This window comes from Salvelinus namaycush, unplaced genomic scaffold (assembly GCF_016432855.1).
Source record: "Salvelinus namaycush isolate Seneca unplaced genomic scaffold, SaNama_1.0 Scaffold83, whole genome shotgun sequence".
NCBI lineage: Eukaryota > Metazoa > Chordata > Actinopteri > Salmoniformes > Salmonidae > Salvelinus > Salvelinus namaycush.
This window is the reverse complement of record NW_024061564.1, coordinates 170001-192500: the sequence shown is the minus strand read 5'-3', so window position 1 is coordinate 192500 and position 22500 is coordinate 170001. Positions and strand designations below refer to the sequence as shown.

Below are 22500 nucleotides of genomic sequence, written 5' to 3'. Positions count from 1 at the left end.
ATCAGATAAATGCTGGTGTGTCACCCACCCTTGGAGAGGAGGAGGCCAGGACACAGTCAGAACGGGATGTTCAGATAAACCTCTTTAGCGTTGCTTCAGTTGGCCTTTCTCTTTTCATTTGATCATGTAACTCAATACTGAACCTTGGCAATAAAAGGATTAAGGACAAAGTCTTGGTTTATTTCTCTACCAGCGTCACCCACCCCCTTCACCGTTATCCACTCCTTTACCAAACAACACCGGCCTGTGTGGAGACTGAGTGGAGACCTTGGTGTGTACTCTGAGCTTTCATAGTGTTTTCATAGACTAATATGTGTGTCCCCAGGTAGACTTTGTGTGTGTACCTGTGTAGACTGAATGTAAACATTCAATACTGCTGCTGTTTATTTAACCTTTAACTAGGCAAGTCAGTTAAGGACAAATAGTTATTTCCAATGACGGCCCAGTGTATGTCCGTGCCCGGGGATATCTGTCTAAGGAAAAGGGGAGCAGTGCACCATAGAAGTGATGGATTGCTCAATCTCTCCCATGTGACTGACGCAAGCGCAAGCTTGCATGCTGAAATTGCTTCCTATTACCTGTATAGTTAATTTCTTTTGACCAGGCCCCACTGTATAGAGAATAGGGTGCCAGTATATCTGCAGGCCCCACTGTAATAGAGAATAGGGTGCCAGTATATCTGCAGGCCCCACTGTAATAGAGAATAGGGTGCCAGTATATCTGCAGGCCCCACTGTAATAGAGAATAGGGTGCCAGTATATCTGCAGGCCCCACTGTAATAGAGAATAGGGTGCCAGTATATCTGCAGGCCCCACTGTAATAGAGAATAGGGTGCCAGTATATCTGCAGCTGAACACAACAATCTAGCTGCCAATTGATGATAATCGATCATCTGATTTGTTTACAGTACCCTATTGATTGCCAGTTAGGCTAAGCACATTGGAATTATGAGGCATTTAACAGAATCTATGGTTTATGTCTAACCTCGGGAGGGACGGTGTGTGTGTGTCTAACCTCGGGAGGGACGGTGTGTGTGTGTGTGTCTAACCTCGGGAGGGACGGTGTGTGTGTGTGTGTGTGTGTGTGTGTGTGTGTGTGTGTGTGTGTGTGTGTGTGTCTAACCTCGGGAGGGACGGTGTGTGTGTCTGACCTCGGGAGGGACGGTGTGTGTGTGTGTGTGTGTGTGTGTGTGTGTGTGTGTGTGTGTGTGTGTGTCTAACCTCGGGAGGGACGGTGTGTGTGTGTGTGTGTGTCTGACCTCGGGAGGGACTGTGTGTGTGTCTGACCTCGGGAGGGACGGTGTGTGTGTCTGACCTCGGGAGGGACGGTGTGTGTGTCTGACCTCGGGAGGGACGGTGTGTGTGTCTGACCTCGGGAGGGACGATGTGTGTGTCTGACCTCGGGAGGGACGGTCGGTGTGTGTGTCTGACCTCGGGAGGGACGGTCGGTGTGTGTGTCTGACCTCGGGAGGGACGGTCGGTGTGTGTGTCTGACCTCGGGAGGGACGGTCGGTGTGTGTGTCTGACCTCGGGAGGGACGGTCGGTGTGTGTGTCTGACCTCATGCTGATGATATTACACCAGTCTACAGTATTACGGCTGCTATTACACCAGTCTACAGTATTACGGCTGCTATTACACCAGTCTACAGTGTTACGGCTGCTATTACACCAGTCTACAGTGTTACGGCTGGTGATATTACACCAGTCTACAGTGTCACGGCTGGCGATATTACACCAGTCTACAGTGTCACGGCTGGTGATAATACACCAGTCTACAGTATCACGGCTGGTGATATTACACCAGTCTACAGTATTACACCAGTCTACAGTGTTACGGCTGGTGATATCACACCAGTCTACAGTGTTACGGCTGGTGATATCACACCAGTCTACAGTGTTACGGCTGGTGATATTACACCAGTCTACAGTATTACACCAGTCTACAGTGTTACGGCTGGTGATATCACACCAGTCTACAGTGTTACGGCTGGTGATATCACACCAGTCTACAGTGTCACGGCTGGTGATAATACACCAGTCTACAGTATCACGGCTGGTGATATTACACCAGTCTACAGTATTACACCAGTCTACAGTGTTACGGCTGGTGATATTACACCAGTCTACAGTGTTACGGCTGGTGATATTACACCAGTCTACAGTGTCACGGCTGGTGATAATACACCAGTCTACAGTATTATGGCTGATGATATTACACCAGTCTACAGTATTACACCAGTCTACAGTGTTACGGCTGGTGATATTACACCAGTCTACAGTGTTACGGCTGGTGATAATACACCAGTCTACAGTATTATGGCTGATGATATTACACCAGTCTACAGTATTACACCAGTCTACAGTATCACGGCTGGTGATATTACACCAGTCTACAGTATTACACCAGTCTACAGTGTTACGGCTGGTGATATTACACCAGTCTACAGTGTTACGGCTGGTGATAATACACCAGTCTACAGTATTATGGCTGATGATATTACACCAGTCTACAGTATTACACCAGTCTACAGTATTACGGCTGGCGATATTACACCAGTCTACAGTATCACGGCTGGTGATATTACACCAGTCTACAGTATTATGGCTGATGATATTACACCAGTCTACAGTATTACACCAGTCTACAGTATCACGGCTGGTGATAATACACCAGTCTACAGTATTATGGCTGATGATATTACACCAGTCTACAGTATTACACCAGTCTACAGTATTACGGCTGGCGATATTACACCAGTCTACAGTATTACGGCTGGTGATATTACACCAGTCTACAGTATTACGGCTGGCGATATTACACCAGTCTACAGTATCTGACATACAGCAATCTGCTTCACTGTATGATTTGATAACCCATAGAAAGAGAGCCTGCAGTCATTTAATGGATGATGTGACAAACAGCTTGTCCTTGTTCCCTTAATTTAGATTGACCGAGAGTAGCCCCTTGTCAACTTGACCTGAAGTGACTCTCTCTCGCTCTCTGTGTGTGTGTGCAGTGTTTCCCCTATATGCATTTAGCATCGCCACTGCAAAAACATAAATACATCATTAAAACATTTTCAGTGTGAACTTTAAACGACTGAAACCAGATATAAAGTATGTAGAAATGATAATGGAGCTTTATATTTTTTTAGTAATACATTTTTCAGAACTAACAATCACCAAACTAACAGTCAGGGAGAATGTCCAGAGATGTCGAGGCGCATGGGGCCACCATGGATTCAGTTCATGTTTGAGTCACTCCGATAGCATAAGAACAAGGTATAAGCCGTGGCAAAATGTGTAGAATTAGAGGACATTTGCTTTCAAACTTCACATTTTCTCTTTACCCCATGGCAAAATGTGTAGAATTAGAGGACATTTGCTTTAAACTATGACCAACCGATGCATATCTGTATTCCCAGTCATGTGAAATCCATAGATTAGGGCCTAATGAATGTATTTCAATTGACTGATTTCCTTAAATGAAGTGCAACTCAGTAACATCTTGGAGATCGTTGCACGGTGTGTTTTGATATTTTTGTTCAGTTTACATGTCAGCTCGTCTAAGACCCGGGTTCTCAGTGGGACTCAACAGAACCGGGTTCTCAGTGGGACTCAACAGAACCGGGTTCTCAGTGGGACTCAACAGAACCGGGTTCTCAGTGGGACTCAACAGAACCGTGTTCCGTTCCTCAGCCAAGAGAACGTGATGAACTGTAATGTACTCCACCCTGTCGTTAGCATTCCACACTGTACACACTGCCTCTCACATGACACCCTAATCCCTAGTGCACTATTTTGGACTCCAATGACCCAAATAATGCCCTATTCCCTACATACCTGTAGTGTACACTATTTATGACCCTGGTCCTATGTGGTCCTAATATGAGCCTAGGCAAAACTAGTTCCCTACTATACTGGGGTACTAGTTTTGACTAAGGTATCTTATGTGTGGGTGTCTGGGTGGGGGGGTGCTAGAGTGTCTGGGTGGAGGGATGCTAGAGTGTCTGGGTGGAGGGATGCTAGAGTGTCTGGGTGGAGGGATGCTAGAGTGTCTGGGTGGAGGGATGCTAGAGTGTCTGGGTGGAGGGGTGCTAGAGTGTCTGGGTGGGGGGGGTGCTAGAGTGTCTGGGTGGGGGGGGTGCTAGAGTGTCTGGGTGGAGGGATGCTAGAGTGTCTGGGTGGGGGGGTGCTAGAGTGTCTGGGTGGAGGGGTGCTAGAGTGTCTGGGTGGAGGGGTGCTAGAGTGTCTGGGTGGGGGGGTGCTAGAGTGTCTGGGTGGGGGGGTGCTAGAGTGTCTGGGTGGGGGGGTGCTAGAGTGTCTGGGTGGAGGGATGCTAGAGTGTCTGGGTGGAGGGATGCTAGAGTGTCTGGGTGGAGGGATGCTAGAGTGTCTGGGTGGAGGGATGCTAGAGTGTCTGGGTGGAGGGGTGCTAGAGTGTCTGGGTGGAGGGGTGCTAGAGTGTCTGGGTGGAGGGGTGCTAGAGTGTCTGGGTGGAGGGGTGCTAGAGTGTCTGGGTGGGGGGGTGCTAGAGTGTCTGGGTGGGGGGGTGCTAGAGTGTCTGGGTGGGGGGGTGCTAGAGTGTCTGGGTGGAGGGGTGCTAGAGTGTCTGGGTGGAGGGGTGCTAGAGTGTCTGGGTGGAGGGGTGCTAGAGTGTCTGGGTGGAGGGGTGCTAGAGTGTCTGGGTGGAGGGGTGCTAGAGTGTCTGGGTGGAGGGGTGCTAGAGTGTCTGGGTGGAGGGGTGCTAGAGTGTCTGGGTGGAGGGGTGCTAGAGTGTCTGGGTGGAGGGGTGCTAGAGTGTCTGGGTGGAGGGGTGCTAGAGTGTCTGGGTGGAGGGGTGCTAGAGTGTCTGGGTGGGGGGGTGCTAGAGTGTCTGGGTGGAGGGGTGCTAGAGTGTCTGGGTGGAGGGGTGCTAGAGTGTCTGGGTGGGGGGGTGCTAGAGTGTCTGGGTGGGGGGGTGCTAGAGTGTCTGGGTGGGGGGGTGCTAGAGTGTCTGGGTGGAGGGGTGCTAGAGTGTCTGGGTGGAGGGGTGCTAGAGTGTCTGGGTGGGGGGGTGCTAGAGTGTCTGGGTGGGGGGGTGCTAGAGTGTCTGGGTGGAGGGGTGCTAGAGTCTGGGTGGAGGGGTGCTAGAGTGTCTGGGTGGAGGGGTGCTAGAGTGTCTGGGTGGGGGGGTGCTAGAGTGTCTGGGTGGGGGGGTGCTAGAGTGTCTGGGTGGGGGGGTGCTAGAGTGTCTGGGTGGGGGGGTGCTAGAGTGTCTGGGTGGAGGGGTGCTAGAGTGTCTGGGTGGAGGGGTGCTAGAGTGTCTGGGTGGGGGGGCGGTACTATTGTCTGCCTTGTGTCATTTGACACAAGGCAGACACTTGAATGGGAGAGTTGAACCACCACCCACAGTCAGTTCAGGCCTGACCCCAAACCGCCCGTTGCTGGCACTGACCCCAAACCGCCCGTTGCTGGCACTGACTCCAAACCGCCCGTTGCTGGCACTGACTCCAAACCGCCCGTTGCTGGCACTGACCCACAAACCGCCCGTTGCTGGCACTGACCCCAAACCGCCCGTTGCTGGCGCTGACCCACAAGCCTGCCCCCAAAATATCACCCAGTCAGCTGGGTGGACAACCACCTGCTGGTGTGTGTTGGCTCTGGGGTGAGGCAGAGGGATGCATGGGTGATCTCTTCTGTGGAGGTGTAGCCTATATGTGTGTTCACCCATGGTTACTTATGTGTGGGTGAGTGATTTTTACAGCAAAGGTGTGTGTGTGTACTCGCATGCATGCGTGAGGAATTTTTAGTGTGTGCGGCTGTGTGTATCGGTTTGAGGTATGTGATGAACCAGTCTTGAGGAAGGCTTGGTTCAGGTCCGGTTTGGTTTATGTATAGAGGCTTTCTGCTCCACTCCTTACCTGTATTTACACAGGAAGTGGACAAGCAAGTTTTCTGAGTAGATAACTGATTGCCCTCTCAGCCTTGTGCCCCCCCACCACCACCAACAGATCCTCCCTGTTCCCTGTCCAGCCCTCCGGCTGTATTACAAATGGTTATGTTCCTGGACTAGTAAAGGGAGCTATCACTCTGGTGTGTGTTGTGGACCAGGGATACATAGCAGAGCTATCACTCTGGTGTGTGTTGTGGACCAGGGATACATAGCGGAGCTATCACTCTGGTGTGTGTTGTGGACCAGGGATACATAGCAGAGCTATCACTCTGGTGTGTGTTGTGGACCAGGGATACACAACAGAGCTATCACTCTGGTGTGTGTTGTGGACCAGGGATACACAGCAGAGCTATCACTCTGGTGTGTGTTGTGGACCAGGGATACATAGCGGAGCTATCACTCTGGTGTGTGTTGTGGACCAGGGATACATAGCAGAGCTATCACTCTGGTGTGTGTTGTGGACCAGGGATACGTAGCAGAGCTACCACTCTGGTGTGTGTTGTGGACCAGGGATACATAGCGGAGCTATCACTCTGGTGTGTGTTGTGGACCAGGGATACATAGCGGAGCTATCACTCTGGTGTGTGTTGTGGACCAGGGATACATAGCGGAGCTATCACTCTGGTGTGTGTTGTGGACCAGGGATACATAGCGGAGCTATCACTCTGGTGTGTGTTGTGGACCAGGGATACATAGCGGAGCTATCACTCTGGTGTGTGTTGTGGACCAGGGATACATAGCGGAGCTATCACTCTGGTGTGTGTTGTGGACCAGGGATACATAGCGGAGCTATCACTCTGGTGTGTGTTGTGGACCAGGGATACATAGCGGAGCTATCACTCTGGTGTGTGTTGTGGACCAGTGATACATAGCGGAGCTATCACTCTGGTGTGTGTTGTGGACCAGGGATACATAGCGGAGCTATCACTCTGGTGTGTGTTGTGGACCAGTGATACATAGCGGAGCTATCACTCTGGTGTGTGTTGTGGACCAGTGATACATAGCACAGCTATCACTCTGGTGTGTGTTGTGGACCAGGGATACATAGCGGAGCTATCACTCTGGTGTGTGTTGTGGACCAGGGATACATAGCGGAGCTATCACTCTGGTGTGTGTTGTGGACCAGGGATACATAGCGGAGCTATCACTCTGGTGTGTGTTGTGGACCAGGGATACATAGCGGAGCTATCACTCTGGTGTGTGTTGTGGACCAGGGATACATAGCGGAGCTATCACTCTGGTGTGTGTTGTGGACCAGGGATACATAGCGGAGCTATCACTCTGGTGTGTGTTGTGGACCAGGGATACATAGCGGAGCTATCACTCTGGTGTGTGTTGTGGACCAGTGATACATAGCACAGCTATCACTCTGGTGTGTGTTGTGGACCAGTGATACATAGCACAGCTATCACTCTGGTGTGTGTTGTGGACCAGGGATACATAGCACAGCTATCACTCTGGTGTGTGTTGTGGACCAGGGATACATAGCACAGCTATCACTCTGGTGTGTGTTGTGGACCAGGGATACATAGCACAGCTATCACTCTGGTGTGTGTTGTGGACCAGGGATACATAGCACAGCTATCACTCTGGTGTGTGTTGTGGACCAGGGATACGCAGCACAGCTATCACTCTGGTGTGTGTTGTGGACCAGTGATACGCAGCAGAACTATCACTCTGGTGTGTGTTGTGGACCAGTGATACGCAGCAGAGCTATCACTCTGGTGTGTGTTGTGGACCAGGGATACATAGCAGAGCTATCACTCTGGTGTGTGTTGTGGACCAGGGATACATAGCAGAGCTATCACTCTGGTGTGTGTTGTGGACCAGGGATACATAGCAGAGCTATCACTCTGGTGTGTGTTGTGGACCAGGGATACATAGCAGAGCTATCACTCTGGTGTGTGTTGTGGACCAGGGATACATAGCAGAGCTATCACTCTGGTGTGTGTTGTGGACCAGGGATACATAGCAGAGCTATCACTCTGGTGTGTGTTGTGGACCAGGGATACATAGCAGAGCTATCACTCTGGTGTGTGTTGTGGACCAGGGATACATAGCAGAGCTATCACTCTGGTGTGTGTTGTGGACCAGGGATACATAGCAGAGCTATCACTCTGGTGTGTGTTGTGGACCAGGGATACATAGCAGAGCTATCACTCTGGTGTGTGTTGTGGACCAGGGATACATAGCAGAGCTATCACTCTGGTGTGTGTTGTGGACCAGGGATACATAGCAGAGCTATCACTCTGGTGTGTGTTGTGGACCAGGGATACATAGCAGAGCTATCACTCTGGTGTGTGTTGTGGACCAGGGATACATAGCAGAGCTATCACTCTGGTGTGTGTTGTGGACCAGGGATACATAGCAGAGCTATCACTCTGGTGTGTGTTGTGGACCAGGGATACATAGCAGAGCTATCACTCTGGTGTGTGTTGTGGACCAGGGATACATAGCAGAGCTATCACTCTGGTGTGTGTTGTGGACCAGGGATACATAGCAGAGCTATCACTCTGGTGTGTGTTGTGGACCAGGGATACATAGCAGAGCTATCACTCTGGTGTGTGTTGTGGACCAGGGATACATAGCGGAGCTATCACTCTGGTGTGTGTTGTGGACCAGGGATACGTAGCAGAGCTGTTTTGTGTTTTTAAACAGTCCATCAGGGGTATTTTCTCCCACCCGGTCACTGGAGTTAATATGGAGGGTGGACTGTGGTTAGAGGGCACCCTGTCACATCCACACACACACACACACACACACACACACACACACACACACACACACACACACACACACACACACAGAGACACTGAGACACTGAGATGACGGTTATAAATAATTCATTGGTGGAGGTAACTCCCTATATTACTGACTCTCTATAATTCAGAGTTGTTCCTTTACTGTAATGTATCACTCTGGTGGCAGACATGACATGTATAATACAGCACACACACACACACACACACACACACACACACACACTCATTAACACGTGCGTTCAGACGGCCTTCTGCTATGCATATACACCATACTGCTCTAGTGTGTAATGAGGAGGCTCCAGTCTATGGGATAGCTGGAGACTTAACAGTGTGTGATATTGCACCGCCTGCAAAACACACACACACACACACTGGCCAGGCCATGTTGTTGGAATGCTCAGGAAGTCTGGCTGGGCTTGGTGGGCATGGGAAATGGGTTAGTCATGTATTATAGATACGGCTAGTGTCTCATCTGAACACTGCTAGCTAGCCTAGCACCCCTCTGTTGCGCCATGAATAAATGGTATATAAAGATCTGGTATGCATAATTTAGTAGCCTGGTGCTACTGTTCATATCTCTCTCTGTCTACATATAGTAGCCTGGTGCCACTGTTTATCTCTCTCTGTCTACATATAGTAGCCTGGTGCCACTGTTCATATCTCTCTCTGTCTACATATAGTAGCCTGGTGCTACTGTTCATCTCTCTCTGTCCACATATAGTAGCCTGGTGCCACTGTTCATCTCTCTCTCTCTGTCTACATATAGTAGCCTGGTGCTACTGTTCATCTCTCTCTCTGTCCACATATAGTAGCCTGGTGCTACTGTTCATCTCTCTCTCTCTCTCTCTCTCTCTCTCTCTGTGTACATATAGTAACCTGGTGCTACTGTTCATCTCTCTCTGTCTACATATAGTAGCCTGGTGCTACTGTTCATCTCTCTCTGTCCACATATAGTAGCCTGGTGCTACTGTTCATCTCTCTCTGTCCACATATAGTAGCCTGGTGCCACTGTTCATCTCTCTCTGTCCACATATAGTAGCCTGGTGCTACTGTTCATATCTCTCTCTGTCTACATATAGTAGCCTGGTGCCACTGTTCATCTCTTTCTCTCTGTCTACATATAGTAGCCTGGTTCTACTGTTCATCTCTCTCTCTCTCTCTCTGTCCACATATAGTAGCCTGGTGCCACTGTTCATCTCTCTCTCTCTGTCTACATATAGTAGCCTGGTTCTACTGTTCATCTCTCTCTCTCTCTGTCCACATATAGTAGCCTGGTGCTACTGTTCATCTCTCTCTGTCTACATATAGTAGCCTGGTTCTACTGCTCTCTCTCTATCTGTCTACATATAGTAGCCTGGTTCTACTGCTCTCTCTCTCTATCTATCTATTTATTTTAGTAGCCTGGTGCCACTGTTCATCTCGCTCTCTCTGTCTACATAAAGCTAGTAAGTGTAGTTTGAGCGTCACTGTTCATCTCTATGCTCCTGTTTTCAGATGACTTGGCACCCTGCATCAACCCTCTGGAATCTTCAGTTGTGTGTGAAGAGTGTAGATGGTGAATGGCTACAACTTCTATTTTTAGTGACTATGAATGTTGTGATGTGAAAATAGAATGAACGTTGACAGAAAGCCGTGGGGAGGTTCAGCTGTAGTCTAACTAAATCTATACTGGAGTAGTGTGTGTGTGTGTGACTACATTTATAGTGGTGTATTCTAGTTCTGTATGTGTCCTGCTCTCCTCTATCTCTCTCATCCTCCCTTACTTGCACCTTGGCTCAGTAACACTTTCCCATTGAATCTGTTCTCATTCTCGCTCTGAATATTTCCTACCTTCTTACCTCTCTCTTTCCCTCTCTCTGGTTTTATCACTTGGCCTAACCTTTTTTTTCTGTCACCTGAAATTGTCGTACACTCTCTCTGAGTCTACTAGTGAGTTTCCCTTGTTTCTTGCTTCATCTTTCCTTTTTATATATATATAGTTTTTTTATTTTTTTATTTTCAAATGATGCTGTCCGTGCTTTGAGTGTTGAGCAGTACCATGGGATAGACCCCTATTGAATATGAATATACAGTATGTATGTGTGGGGGACTCTTGTTCACCATCAGGACAGGGTTTTCATGTTGTCCCACTTCTGCTGCAACCTGCTTACTATTAATTCAGACCTTCCCCTACAGTCACTGTGTGTGTTAGCTCTTGGTATTGTTATTAATTCAGACCTTCCCCTACAGTCACTGTGTGTGTTAGCTCTTGGTATTGTTATTGATTCAGACCTTCCCCTACAGTCACTGTGTGTGCCAGCTCCTGGTATTGTTATTAATTCAAGCCTGATGGCAGCAGGGAAGAAGGCCTGGCTAGATAACAGGTCAAGCCTGATGGCGGCAGGGAAGAAGGCCTGGCTAGATAACAGGTCAAGCCTGATGGCGGCAGGGAAGAAGGCCTGGCTAGATAACAGGTCAAGCCTGATGGCTGCAGGGAAGAAGGCCTGGCTAGATAACAGGTCAAGCCTGATGGCGGCAGGGAAGAAGGCCTGGCTAGATAACAGGTCAAGCCTGATGGCTGCAGGGAAGAAGGCCTGGCTAGATAACAGGTCAAGCCTGATGGCGGCAGGGAAGAAGGCCTGGCTAGATAACAGGTCAAGCCTGATGGCTGCAGGGAAGAAGGCCTGGCTAGATAACAGGTCAAGCCTGATGGCTGCAGGGAAGAAGGCCTGGCTAGATAACAGGTCAAGCCTGATGGCGGCAGGGAAGAAGGCCTGGCTAGATAACAGGTCAAGCCTGATGGCGGCAGGGAAGAAGGCCTGGCTAGATAACAGGTCAAGCCTGATGGCGGCAGGGAAGAAGGCCTGGCTAGATAACAGGTCAAGCCTGATGGCGGCAGGGAAGAAGGCCTGGCTAGATAACAGGTCAAGCCTGATGGCTGCAGGGAAGAAGGCCTGGCTAGATAACAGGTCAAGCCTGATGGCGGCAGGGAAGAAGGCCTGGCTAGATAACAGGTCAAGCCTGATGGCGGCAGGGAAGAAGGCCTGGCTAGATAACAGGTCAAGCCTGAAGGCTGCAGGGAAGACTGTCATTGTACAGGCCACCTACGTGTGTGTGTGTGTGTGTGTGTGTGTGTGTGTGTGTGTGTGTGTGTGTGTGTGTGTGTGTGTGTGTGTGTGTGTGTGTGTGTGTGTGTGTGTGTGTGTGTGTGTGTGTGTGTGTGTGTGTGTGTGTGTGTGTGTGTGTGTGTGTGTGTGTCAAGCAGGCCTGCATGGTGTGTGAGTAAATTGAAGGGGCCGATGTGTGTGATGATGAATGACTGTTCCCCATTCTGTCTCTGGCATATTAATCCCCCCCACCACCTCACTGATTATTGTAATTGCTTTCTGCCTGTGTAGTAGGGAGTACACACACACACACACACGGTTGTTGATTGGGGAGTGAGCCACACTGGGCTCCTTCCCAAATGGTACCCTATTCGACTGTTTCTGACCAGGGCCCATATGGTGCTATTGGGTCAGCGTTGGGATGGGGAGAGGGGCTTAAAATCATACAAAGCAGGTCTGGGGTTGGAAAACTCAAAGCAGCTAGAAATTGCCATGAGCCAGGTCACACCAATCAATGGTTTATTAATTAGCCTTTTGTGGTGTGTGTGTGTCACACAATGGCCTGATATTCAGTTTGTGATGTAGGGCAATGGGCTCTAACCTGAGTCCTGTGTGTGTGTTCTGCGTAACCTCGTCTGTGGAACAACGATCTGAGGGGTCTTTTCTGACTGGGGGGCTCTGTTGTTCTGACTGGGGGGCTCTGTTGTTCTGACTGGGGGGTCTATTGTTCTGACTGGGGGGTCTATTGTTCTGACTGGGGGGTCTATTGTTCTGACTGGGGGGTCTATTGTTCTGACTGGGTGTTCTGTTCTTGTGTTCTCAGAGACCCAATGCGCTGGAGTTGCAGAAAGTGACTGATAGAGAGGAGGGGGAGAGAGATGGAGAGATGGACTCTACCTCTGCAGGGGAGGAGGACTTCAAGACTTCAGACGAGGGCTTCATGGGCATGACACCTCTACTACAGGCCCACCACGCCATGGAGAAGATGGAGGAGTTTGTTCACAAGGTCAGTCACACACACACACACACACACACACACTGGTCCCCCGAAGTCTCACCTTGGACATACTTTTGGTCATGTAGTGTATGTGGACTAACCGGTTCCCCTCACATTGACTCTGTACCGGTTCCCCTGCACATTGACTCTGTACTGGTACCCCCTGCACATTGACTCTGTACCGGTACCCCCTGCACATTGACTCTGTACCGGTACCCCCTGCACATTGACTCTGTACCGGTACCCCCTGCACATTGACTCTGTACCGGTACCCCCCGCACATTGACTCTGTGCCGGTACCCCCCGCACATTGACTCTGTGCCGGTTCCCCCCGCACATTGACTCTGTGCCGGTTCCCCCCGCACATTGACTCTGTGCCGGTTCCCCCCGCACATTGACTCTGTGCCGGTTCCCCCCGCACATTGACTCTGTGCCGGTTCCCCCCGCACATTGACTCTGTGCCGGTTCCCCCCGCACATTGACTCTGTGCCGGTTCCCCCCGCACATTGACTCTGTGCCGGTTCCCCCCGCACATTGACTCTGTGCCGGTTCCCCCCGCACATTGACTCTGTACCGGTGCCCCCCGCACATTGACTCTGTGCCGGTGCCCCCCGCACATTGACTCTGTGCCGGTGCCCCCCGCACATTGACTCTGTACCGGTACCCCCCGCACATTGACTCTGTGCCGGTGCCCCCCGCACATTGACTCTGTACCGGTACCCCCCGCACATTGACTCTGTACCGGTACCCCCCGCACATTGACTCTGTACCGGTACCCCCCGCACATTGACTCTGTACCGGTACCCCGGTAAAAGTACTTGTTACTTTTATTTCTTATTCTTAATTATTATTATTATTTTTTTTACTGAATTTGTTAAGGACTTGTAAGTAAGCATATCACTGTAAGGTCTACCTACACCTGTTGTATTCGGCGCATGTGATAAATAAAATTAGATTTGATTTGAAATGGCAGCCTTTTCCCTGTAAAGTGCACCACTTTTGATGAGGGTGACATTTAGACCAGTTTATTCTGTCATTATCACACGGAGGTTTGTTCATCTCTCTCTGTCGGCCCAGTGGGTTATGTGGCATGATTGTCATGTTCAGTAGGGAGAAAAAAACGTTTTGAAACAGGGAGGTTCTATACATTAACTTATCCAATAGAACGAATGTATCTGTTGCTAAATGTTTTGCTGTGTGTGTGCCCTACTGAACACAGCCCTGCAATATGTACTCTGTGATGCCTAACCTCTGGAACGGGGGCCAACTAGAAATTAACCTACGCTGCTCAGAATTCTGCAGTTGATGGGAACAGACATCTAACTTGTGCTGAAATGGCAAACAGCAGGCTTTCAATTACTGAAATAAATAACTTGATGACTCAGAATTAGTCAACAACAACAACTGTTTCTCGCTCTCCTATGTCCACCCCTATAGGCTCTGGTCTAAAGTAGTGCACTATATAGGCTCTGGTCTAAAGTAGTGCACTATATAGGCTCTGGTCTAAAGTAGTGCACTATATAGGCTCTGGTCTAAAGTAGTGCACTATATAGGGCTCTGGTCTAAAGTAGTGCACTATATAGGGCTCTGGTCTAAAGTAGTGCACTATATAGGGCTCTGGTCTAAAGTAGTGCACTATATAGGGCTCTGGTCTAAAGTAGTGCACTATATAGGGCTCTGGTCTAAAGTAGTGCACTATATAGGGCTCTGGTCTAAAGTAGTGCACTATATAGGGCTCTGGTCTAAAGTAGTGCACTATATAGGGCTCTGGTCTAAAGTAGTGCACTATATAGGGCTCTGGTCTAAAGTAGTGCACTATATAGGGCTCTGGTCTAAAGTAGTGCACTATATAGGGCTCTGGTCTAAAGTAGTGCACTATATAGGGCTCTGGTCTAAAGTAGTGCACTATATAGGGCTCTGGTCTAAAGTAGTGCACTATATAGGGCTCTGGTCTAAAGTAGTGCACTATATAGGGCTCTGGTCTAAAGTAGTGCACTATATAGGGCTCTGGTCTAAAGTAGTGCACTATATAGGGCTCTGGTCTAAAGTAGTGCACTATATAGGGCTCTGGTCTAAAGTAGTGCACTATATTAGGGCTCTGGTCTAAAGTAGTGCACTATATAGGGCTCTGGTCTAAAGTAGTGCACTATATAGGGCTCTGGTCTAAAGTAGTGCACTATATAGGGCTCTGGTCTAAAGTAGTGCACTATATAGGGCTCTGGTCTAAAGTAGTGCCCACCCCTATAGGCTCTGGTCTAAAGTAGTGCACTATATAGGGCTCTGGTCTAAAGTAGTGCACTATATAGGGCTCTGGTCTAAAGTAGTGCACTATATAGGGCTCTGGTCTAAAGTAGTGCACTATATAGGGCTCTGGTCTAAAGTAGTGCACTATATAGGGCTCTGGTCTAAAGTAGTGCACTATATAGGGCTCTGGTCTAAAGTAGTGCACTATATAGGGCTCTGGTCTAAAGTAGTGCACTATATAGGGCTCTGGTCTAAAGTAGTGCACTATATAGGGCTCTGGTCTAAAGTAGTGCACTATATAGGGCTCTGGTCTAAAGTAGTGCACTATATAGGGCTCTGGTCTAAAGTAGTGCACTATATAGGGCTCTGGTCTAAAGTAGTGCACTATATAGGGCTCTGGTCTAAAGTAGTGCACTATATAGGGCTCTGGTCTAAAGTAGTGCACTATATTAGGGCTCTGGTCTAAAGTAGTGCACTATATTAGGGCTCTGGTCTAAAGTAGTGCACTATATTAGGGCTCTGGTCTAAAGTAGTGCACTATATTAGGGCTCTGGTCTAAAGTAGTGCACTATATTAGGGCTCTGGTCTAAAGTAGTGCACTATATTAGGGCTCTGGTCTAAAGTAGTGCACTATATAGGGCTCTGGTCTAAAGTAGTGCCCACCCCTATAGGCTCTGGTCTAAAGTAGTGCCCACCCCTATAGGCTCTGGTCTAAAGTAGTGCACTATATAGGGCTCTGGTCTAAAGTAGTGCCCACCCCTATAGGCTCTGGTCTAAAGTAGTGCACTATATAGGGCTCTGGTCTAAAGTAGTGCACTATATAGGGCTCTGGTCTAAAGTAGTGCCCACCCCTATAGGCTCTGGTCTAAAGTAGTGCACTATATAGGGCTCTGGTCTAAAGTAGTGCACTATATAGGGCTCTGGTCTAAAGTAGTGCACTATATAGGGCTCTGGTCTAAAGTAGTGCACTATATAGGGCTCTGGTCTAAAGTAGTGCACTATATAGGGCTCTGGTCTAAAGTAGTGCACTATATAGGGCTCTGGTCTAAAGTAGTGCACTATATAGGGCTCTGGTCTAAAGTAGTGCACTATATAGGGCTCTGGTCTAAAGTAGTGCACTATATTAGGGCTCTGGTCTAAAGTAGTGCACTATATAGGGCTCTGGTCTAAAGTAGTGCACTATATAGGGCTCTGGTCTAAAGTAGTGCACTATATAGGGCTCTGGTCTAAAGTAGTGCCCACCCCTATAGGCTCTGGTCTAAAGTAGTGCACTATATAGGGCTCTGGCCTAAAGTAGTGCACTATATAGGGCTCTGGTCTAAAGTAGTGCCCACCCCTATAGGCTCTGGTCTAAAGTAGTGCACTATATAGGGCTCTGGTCTAAAGTAGTGCACTATATAGGGCTCTGGTCTAAAGTAGTGCACTATATAGGGCTCTGGTCTAAAGTAGTGACTACATAGGGAATAGGGTGCCATTAGGGACCTGTGTGTTCCTGACCAGGTTAGCTAGCCTGGAGAGACGTTGGTATCACATGAGTGGTCACCAGACCTTTAGGTCTAACACTGTACACACACCTCACATTTCCCTCCTCCTTCTCTCCTCTATCATTGCCAAATAGGCAGACCTCCCTCTCTCCTTCCCTCTAGCTCTAGCGTTGACAAATGGAGAATGCCACGTGCATGGAACTAGCTTCACATTTCTGCATGTGTCTGTATCAGCAGTATCGGCCTATATCAGAGGTACTAGCAACCCAAACTGTTCACATCCCTCTTGATGGGGGTGTGTGGGGGGGGGGGGGGGGGGGCATTTAGCCGTTTTAAAGCACATTTCCTGCGATTCTACAGATTCTGCCATGTAATCTGTGTTCATGTAATACCTGAGTGATTCAGCAAAATCAATGTGAGCCCCCTGGGGGTCGGGGCCTCTGGGCACGTCGTCTGACCATAATAACTACAAGGTGTACATAGCTGGTGAGCCTAACTAACTAACAAGGTTGCCAAGTAGGCAGACTCACATTAAGCATCTCCAATCCTAAATTAAATCTACAATCGGCTTCCTATTTCGCAACAAAGCCTCCTTCACTCATGCTGCCAAACATACCCTTGTAAAACTGACTATCCTACCGATCCTTGACTTCGGCGATGTCATTTACAAAATAGTGGTCATTATGGCCAAACAGTTCTATTTTTGTTTCATCAGACCAGAGGACATTTTTCCAAGAAGTACAATCTTTGTCCCCATGTCCAGTTCCAAACCGAAGCCACGGCTTTGGCACAGTGGCTTCTTCCTTGCTGAGCGGCCTTTCAGGTTATGTCGATATAGGACTCGTTTTACTGTGGATATAGATACTTTTGTACCTGTTTCCTCCAGCATCTTCACAAGGTCCTTTGCTGTTGTTCGTTACGTTCATCTCTAGGAGACAGAACGTGACCCCTTCCTGAGCGGTATGATGGCTGCGTGGTCCCATGGTGTTTATACTCGCGTACTATTGTTTGTACAGATGAACGTGGTACCTTCAGGCATTTGGAAATTGCTCCCAAGGATGAACCAGACTTGTGGAGGTCTACAATTTTTTTTCTGAGGTCTTGGCTGATTTCTTCTGATTTTCCCATGATGTCAAGCAAAGAGGCAATGAGTTTGAAGGTAGGCCTTGAAATACATCCACAGGTACACCTCCAATTAGCCTATCAGAAGCTTCTAAAGCCATGACATCATTTTCTGGAATTTTCCAAGCTGTTTAAAGGCACAGTCAACTTAGTGTATGTAAACTTCTGACCCACTGGAATTGTGATACAGTGAATTATAAGTGAAATAATCTGTCTGTAAACAATTGTTGAAAAAATGACTTGTGTCATGCAAAGTAGATGTCCTAACCGACTTGCCAAAACTATAGTTTGTTAACAAGAAATTTGTGGAGTGGTTGAGAAATGAGTTAATGACTCCAACCTAAGTGTATGTAAATATCTGTGTTAGGGAGGCCTGTGGAACAGTAGTCTAACACAGATATTACATAGGGAGGTCTATGGAACAGTAGTCTAATACAGGAGGAGGCCTGGGTAGATGGGTAGAATGAGATGTTATGTTTATTTTGAACCATGGTCCAACCCTGGTGTAACCCACCACTGCCCTGACAGCGGCTACTCTGTTCCTAGTGCCTGCCCTGACAGCGGCTACTCTGTTCCCAGTGCCTGCCCTGACAGCGGCTACTCTGTTCCCAGTGCCTGCCCTGACAGCGGCTACTCTGTTCCCAGTGCCTGCCCTGACAGCGGCTACTCTGTTCCCAGTGCCTGCCCTGACAGCGGCTACTCTGTTCCCAGTTTCCTGCCCTGACAGCGGCTACTCTGTTCCTAGTGCCTGTCCTGACAGCGACTACTCTGTTCCTAGTGCCTGCCCTGACAGCGGCTACTCTGTTCCTAGTGCCTGTCCTGACAGCGGCTACTCTGTTCCCAGTGCCTGTCCTGACAGCGGCTACTCTGTTCCTAGTTTCCTGCCCTGACAGCGGCTACTCTGTTCCTAGTGCCTGCCCTGACAGCGGCTACTCTGTTCCCAGTGTCTGTCCTGACAGCGGCTACTCTGTTCCTAGTTTCCAGCCCTGACAGCGGCTACTCTGTTCCTAGTGTCTGTCCTGACAGCGGCTACTCTGTTCCTAGTGCCTGCCCTGACAGCGGCTACTCTGTTCCTAGTGCCTGCCCTGACAGCGGCTACTCTGTTCCTAGTGCCTGCCCTGACAGCGGCTACTCTGTTCCTAGTGCCTGCCCTGACAGCGGCTACTCTGTTCCTAGTGCCTGCCCTGACAGCGGCTACTCTGTTCCTAGTGCCTGCCCTGACAGCGGCTACTCTGTTCCTAGTGCCTGCCCTGACAGCGGCTACTCTGTTCCTAGTGCCTGCCCTGACAGCGGCTACTCTGTTCCTAGTGCCTGCCCTGACAGCGGCTACTCTGTTCCTAGTGCCTGCCCTGACAGCGGCTACTCTGTTCCTAGTGCCTGTCCTGACAGCGGCTACTCTGTTCCTAGTGCCTGCCCTGACAGCGGCTACTCTGTTCCTAGTGCCTGCCCTGACAGCGGCTACTCTGTTCCTAGTGCCTGCCCTGACAGCGGCTACTCTGTTCCTAGTGCCTGTCCTGACAGCGGCTACTCTGTTCCTAGTGTCTGTCCTGACAGCGGCTACTCTGTTCCTAGTGCCTGCCCTGACAGCGGCTACTCTGTTCCTAGTGCCTGCCCTGACAGCGGCTACTCTGTTCCTAGTGCCTGCCCTGACAGCGGCTACTCTGTTCCTAGTGCCTGCCCTGACAGCGGCTACTCTGTTCCTAGTGCCTGCCCTGACAGCGGCTACTCTGTTCCTAGTGCCTGCCCTGACAGCGGCTACTCTGTTCCTAGTGCCTTCCCTGACAGCGGCTACTCTGTTCCTAGTGCCTGCCCTGACAGCGGCTACTCTGTTCCTAGTGCCTGCCCTGACAGCGGCTACTCTGTTCCTAGTGCCTGCCCTGACAGCGGCTACTCTGTTCCTAGGACAATGTATCTAATCCCAGTAGCCGACCCAAAACAACAGCGCCGCTGAAGGGGCAGACGGAGCGGTCTTCTGGTCCCGCTCGGTAGACGGGCACATCGCTCAACGCTCCCAGGTATACTACTCGCCAATGTCCAGTCTCTTGACAACAAGGTAGACGAAATTTGAGCAAGGGTTGCCTTCCAGAGAGACATCAGAGATTGTAAGATTCTCTGTTTCACGGAAACATGGCTCTCTCAGGATATGATGTTGGAGTCGGTTCAACCACTGGGCTTCATGCATCGCGCCGACAGAGATAAACACCTCTGGGTAGAGGAAGGGCGGGGGTGTATGACTCATGGTCTAATCATAACAACATACAGGAACTCAAGTTCTTCTGCTCACCCAATCTAGAATTCCTTACAATCAAATGCCGGCCATTTTACCTACCAAGAGAATTCTCGTCAGTTATAGTCACAGCTGTGTACATTCCCCATCAAGCAGACACCAAGATGGCCCTAAAGGAACTTCACTGGACTCTATGTAAACTGGAAACCACATAACCTGAGGCTGCATTCATTGTAGCTGGGGGTTTTAACAAAGCACATTTGAGAACATGGCTACCTAAAGTCTATCAGCATATTGATTGCACTATGCGCATGGGAAATGCATTTGATCACTGCTACTCTAACTTCCGCGATGCATACAAAGCCCTCTACCGCCCTCCCTTCGGCAAATCCGGCCACGACGCCATCTTGCTCCTACCATCTTATAGCCAGAAACTCAAATAGGATGTACCAGTGATGAGAACCATTCAACGCTGGTCTGACCAATCGGAAGCCACGCTTGAGTTTATAAAGAAGTGCATTGGAGATGTTGTGCCCACTGTGACTATTAAAACATACCCTAACCAGAAACCGTGGATGGATGGCAGCATTCGCGCAACACTGAAAGCACGAATCACCACATTTAACCTTGGATAAAGGTCTGGGAATATGGCTGAATATAAACAGTGTAGCTATTCCCTCCGCAAGGCAATCAAACAAGCGAAATTCCGCGTCACGGACACCGTCACGCTTCCAAACTAAACACCTTCTTTGCCTGCTTTGAGGATAATACAGTGCCACTGTCACGGCCCCCTAACAAGGACTGAGCCCTCTCCTTCTCCGTAGCCGCCGTAAGCAAAACATTTAGACGTGGCTGCTCTGTTCCTAGTGCCTGTCCTGACAGCGGCCGCTCTGTTCCTAGTGCCTGTCCTGACAGCGGCCGCTCTGTTCCTAGTGCCTGTCCTGACAGCGGCTGCTCTGTTCCTAGTGCCTGTCCTGACAGCGGCCGCTCTGCTCCTAGTGCCTGTCCTGACAGCGGCTCCTCTGTTCCTAGTGCCTGTCCTGACAGCGGCTCCTCTGCTCCTAGTGCCTGTCCTGACAGCGGCCCCTCTGCTCCTAGTGCCTGTCCTGACAGCGGCTCCTCTGTTCCTAGTGCCTGTCCTGACAGCGGCCCCTCTGCTCCTAGTGCCTGTCCTGACAGCGGCCCCTCTGCTCCTAGTGCCTGTCCTGACAGCGGCCCCTCTGCTCCTAGTGCCTGTCCTGACAGCGGCCCCTCTGCTCCTAGTGCCTGTCCTGACAGCGGCCCCTCTGCTCCTAGTGCCTGTCCTGACAGCGGCCCCTCTGTTCCTAGTGCCTCCTAGCTGCAAGCTTGCGTTTTTTCCATAGTATTTATTGATGCTTGTATTGAGACGGCATAGAAACGGATGGGGATACAGAGAGGAGGCGACGGGGGGAGACGGGGAGTGAACCCTGGTCTCCGGTGGGGAGGCCTACATGTTCTTATTGCCTGGAGTGTTACCTGACCACGGCTCTGCACACGCTTACATTTTGTGTGTGCGTACACTTACATTTCACCTGCTCGTGTGTCTGTCCGTTGTGTCCATCCATGTGTGTCTGTCTGGTGTGTGTCTGTGTGTGTGTGTGCGTCCATCAATGTTTGTGTCTTTCTGTCTGTGTGTGCGTGCCCCTGTGTGGTGTGTGTGTGTGTGTGTGTGTGTGTGTGTGTGTGTGTGTGTGTGTGTGTGTGTGTGTTGTTGAACTGCCTCAGTGATCCTACTCCCTGTTGTAATGACTGTAGTCAGTTAAAGCCAAGGACCCAGAGAGTTTGGGTCTCTGAGTGAAACTGATAGAGGCTCCAGAGAACCAGCCCATCTGTAATGACACTGGAGAACCACACCGCAGGTTAAATATCTCCACTGTACGCAGCGTGTCTGCATCTGTTGGATGCTCTGTCCCAGCCTGCTCTGTCCCAGCCTGCTCTGTCCCAGCCTGCTCTGTCCCAGCCTGCTCTGTCCCAGCCTGCTCTGTCCCAGCCTGCTCTGTCCCAGCCTGCTCTGTCCCAGCCTGCTCTGTCCCAGCCTGCTCTGTCCCAGCCTGCGTCTCCACTGGACATGTCAATTCACCCTGAACATCAAATGGAAATATGAGAGATACACGAAAGAGAACACTCCTTTTCCCCCTCACTTGTTTAATTATATTCGTAACTCAAGTTCAATCCCGTTTCGGAGGAAAACCTAATGAAGTGCTTTTCCGCGTCTCTCCCTGTGTCTTCCAAGGTGTGGGAAGGCCGGTGGCGGGTCATCCCTCATGACGTGCTGCCTGAGTGGCTGAAGGATAACGAGTATCTCCGCCACGGGCACCGGCCGCCCATGCCCTCCTTCAGGGCCTGCTTCAAGAGCATCTTCAGGATCCACACTGAGACGGGCAACATCTGGACTCACCTGCTGGGTAAGAGAGTGGTCAGGGCGGGGGGGGGACACAATCACTGATACACACCAAGCTAGTCACCTGCTGGGTAAGAGAGTGGTCGGGGGGGGGACACAATCACTAACACACACCAAGCTAGCATTTAAATTGAAATATATTTTTCAAACAAAGCTAGCAAATTAATGTCTTTTGATGGTGACATTTACTTTGGTTTGAGTGACTTAACAGCTAATTAGAT

At 49.8% G+C, this 22500-nt stretch overlaps 1 protein-coding gene across 1 annotated transcript in view; it reads left to right on the top strand.

Annotated features, from left to right (window-relative positions):
• LOC120042995 (adiponectin receptor protein 2-like) overlaps positions 1 to 22500 on the top strand; it is a 68124-nt gene that overhangs the window by 34238 nt on the left and 11386 nt on the right. The window contains exons 3-4 of the mRNA XM_038987722.1: positions 12607 to 12789; positions 22112 to 22283. Of these exons, the coding sequence (XP_038843650.1) occupies positions 12607 to 12789; positions 22112 to 22283 (355 nt within the window). The remainder of the gene's footprint in view (positions 1 to 12606; positions 12790 to 22111; positions 22284 to 22500) is intronic.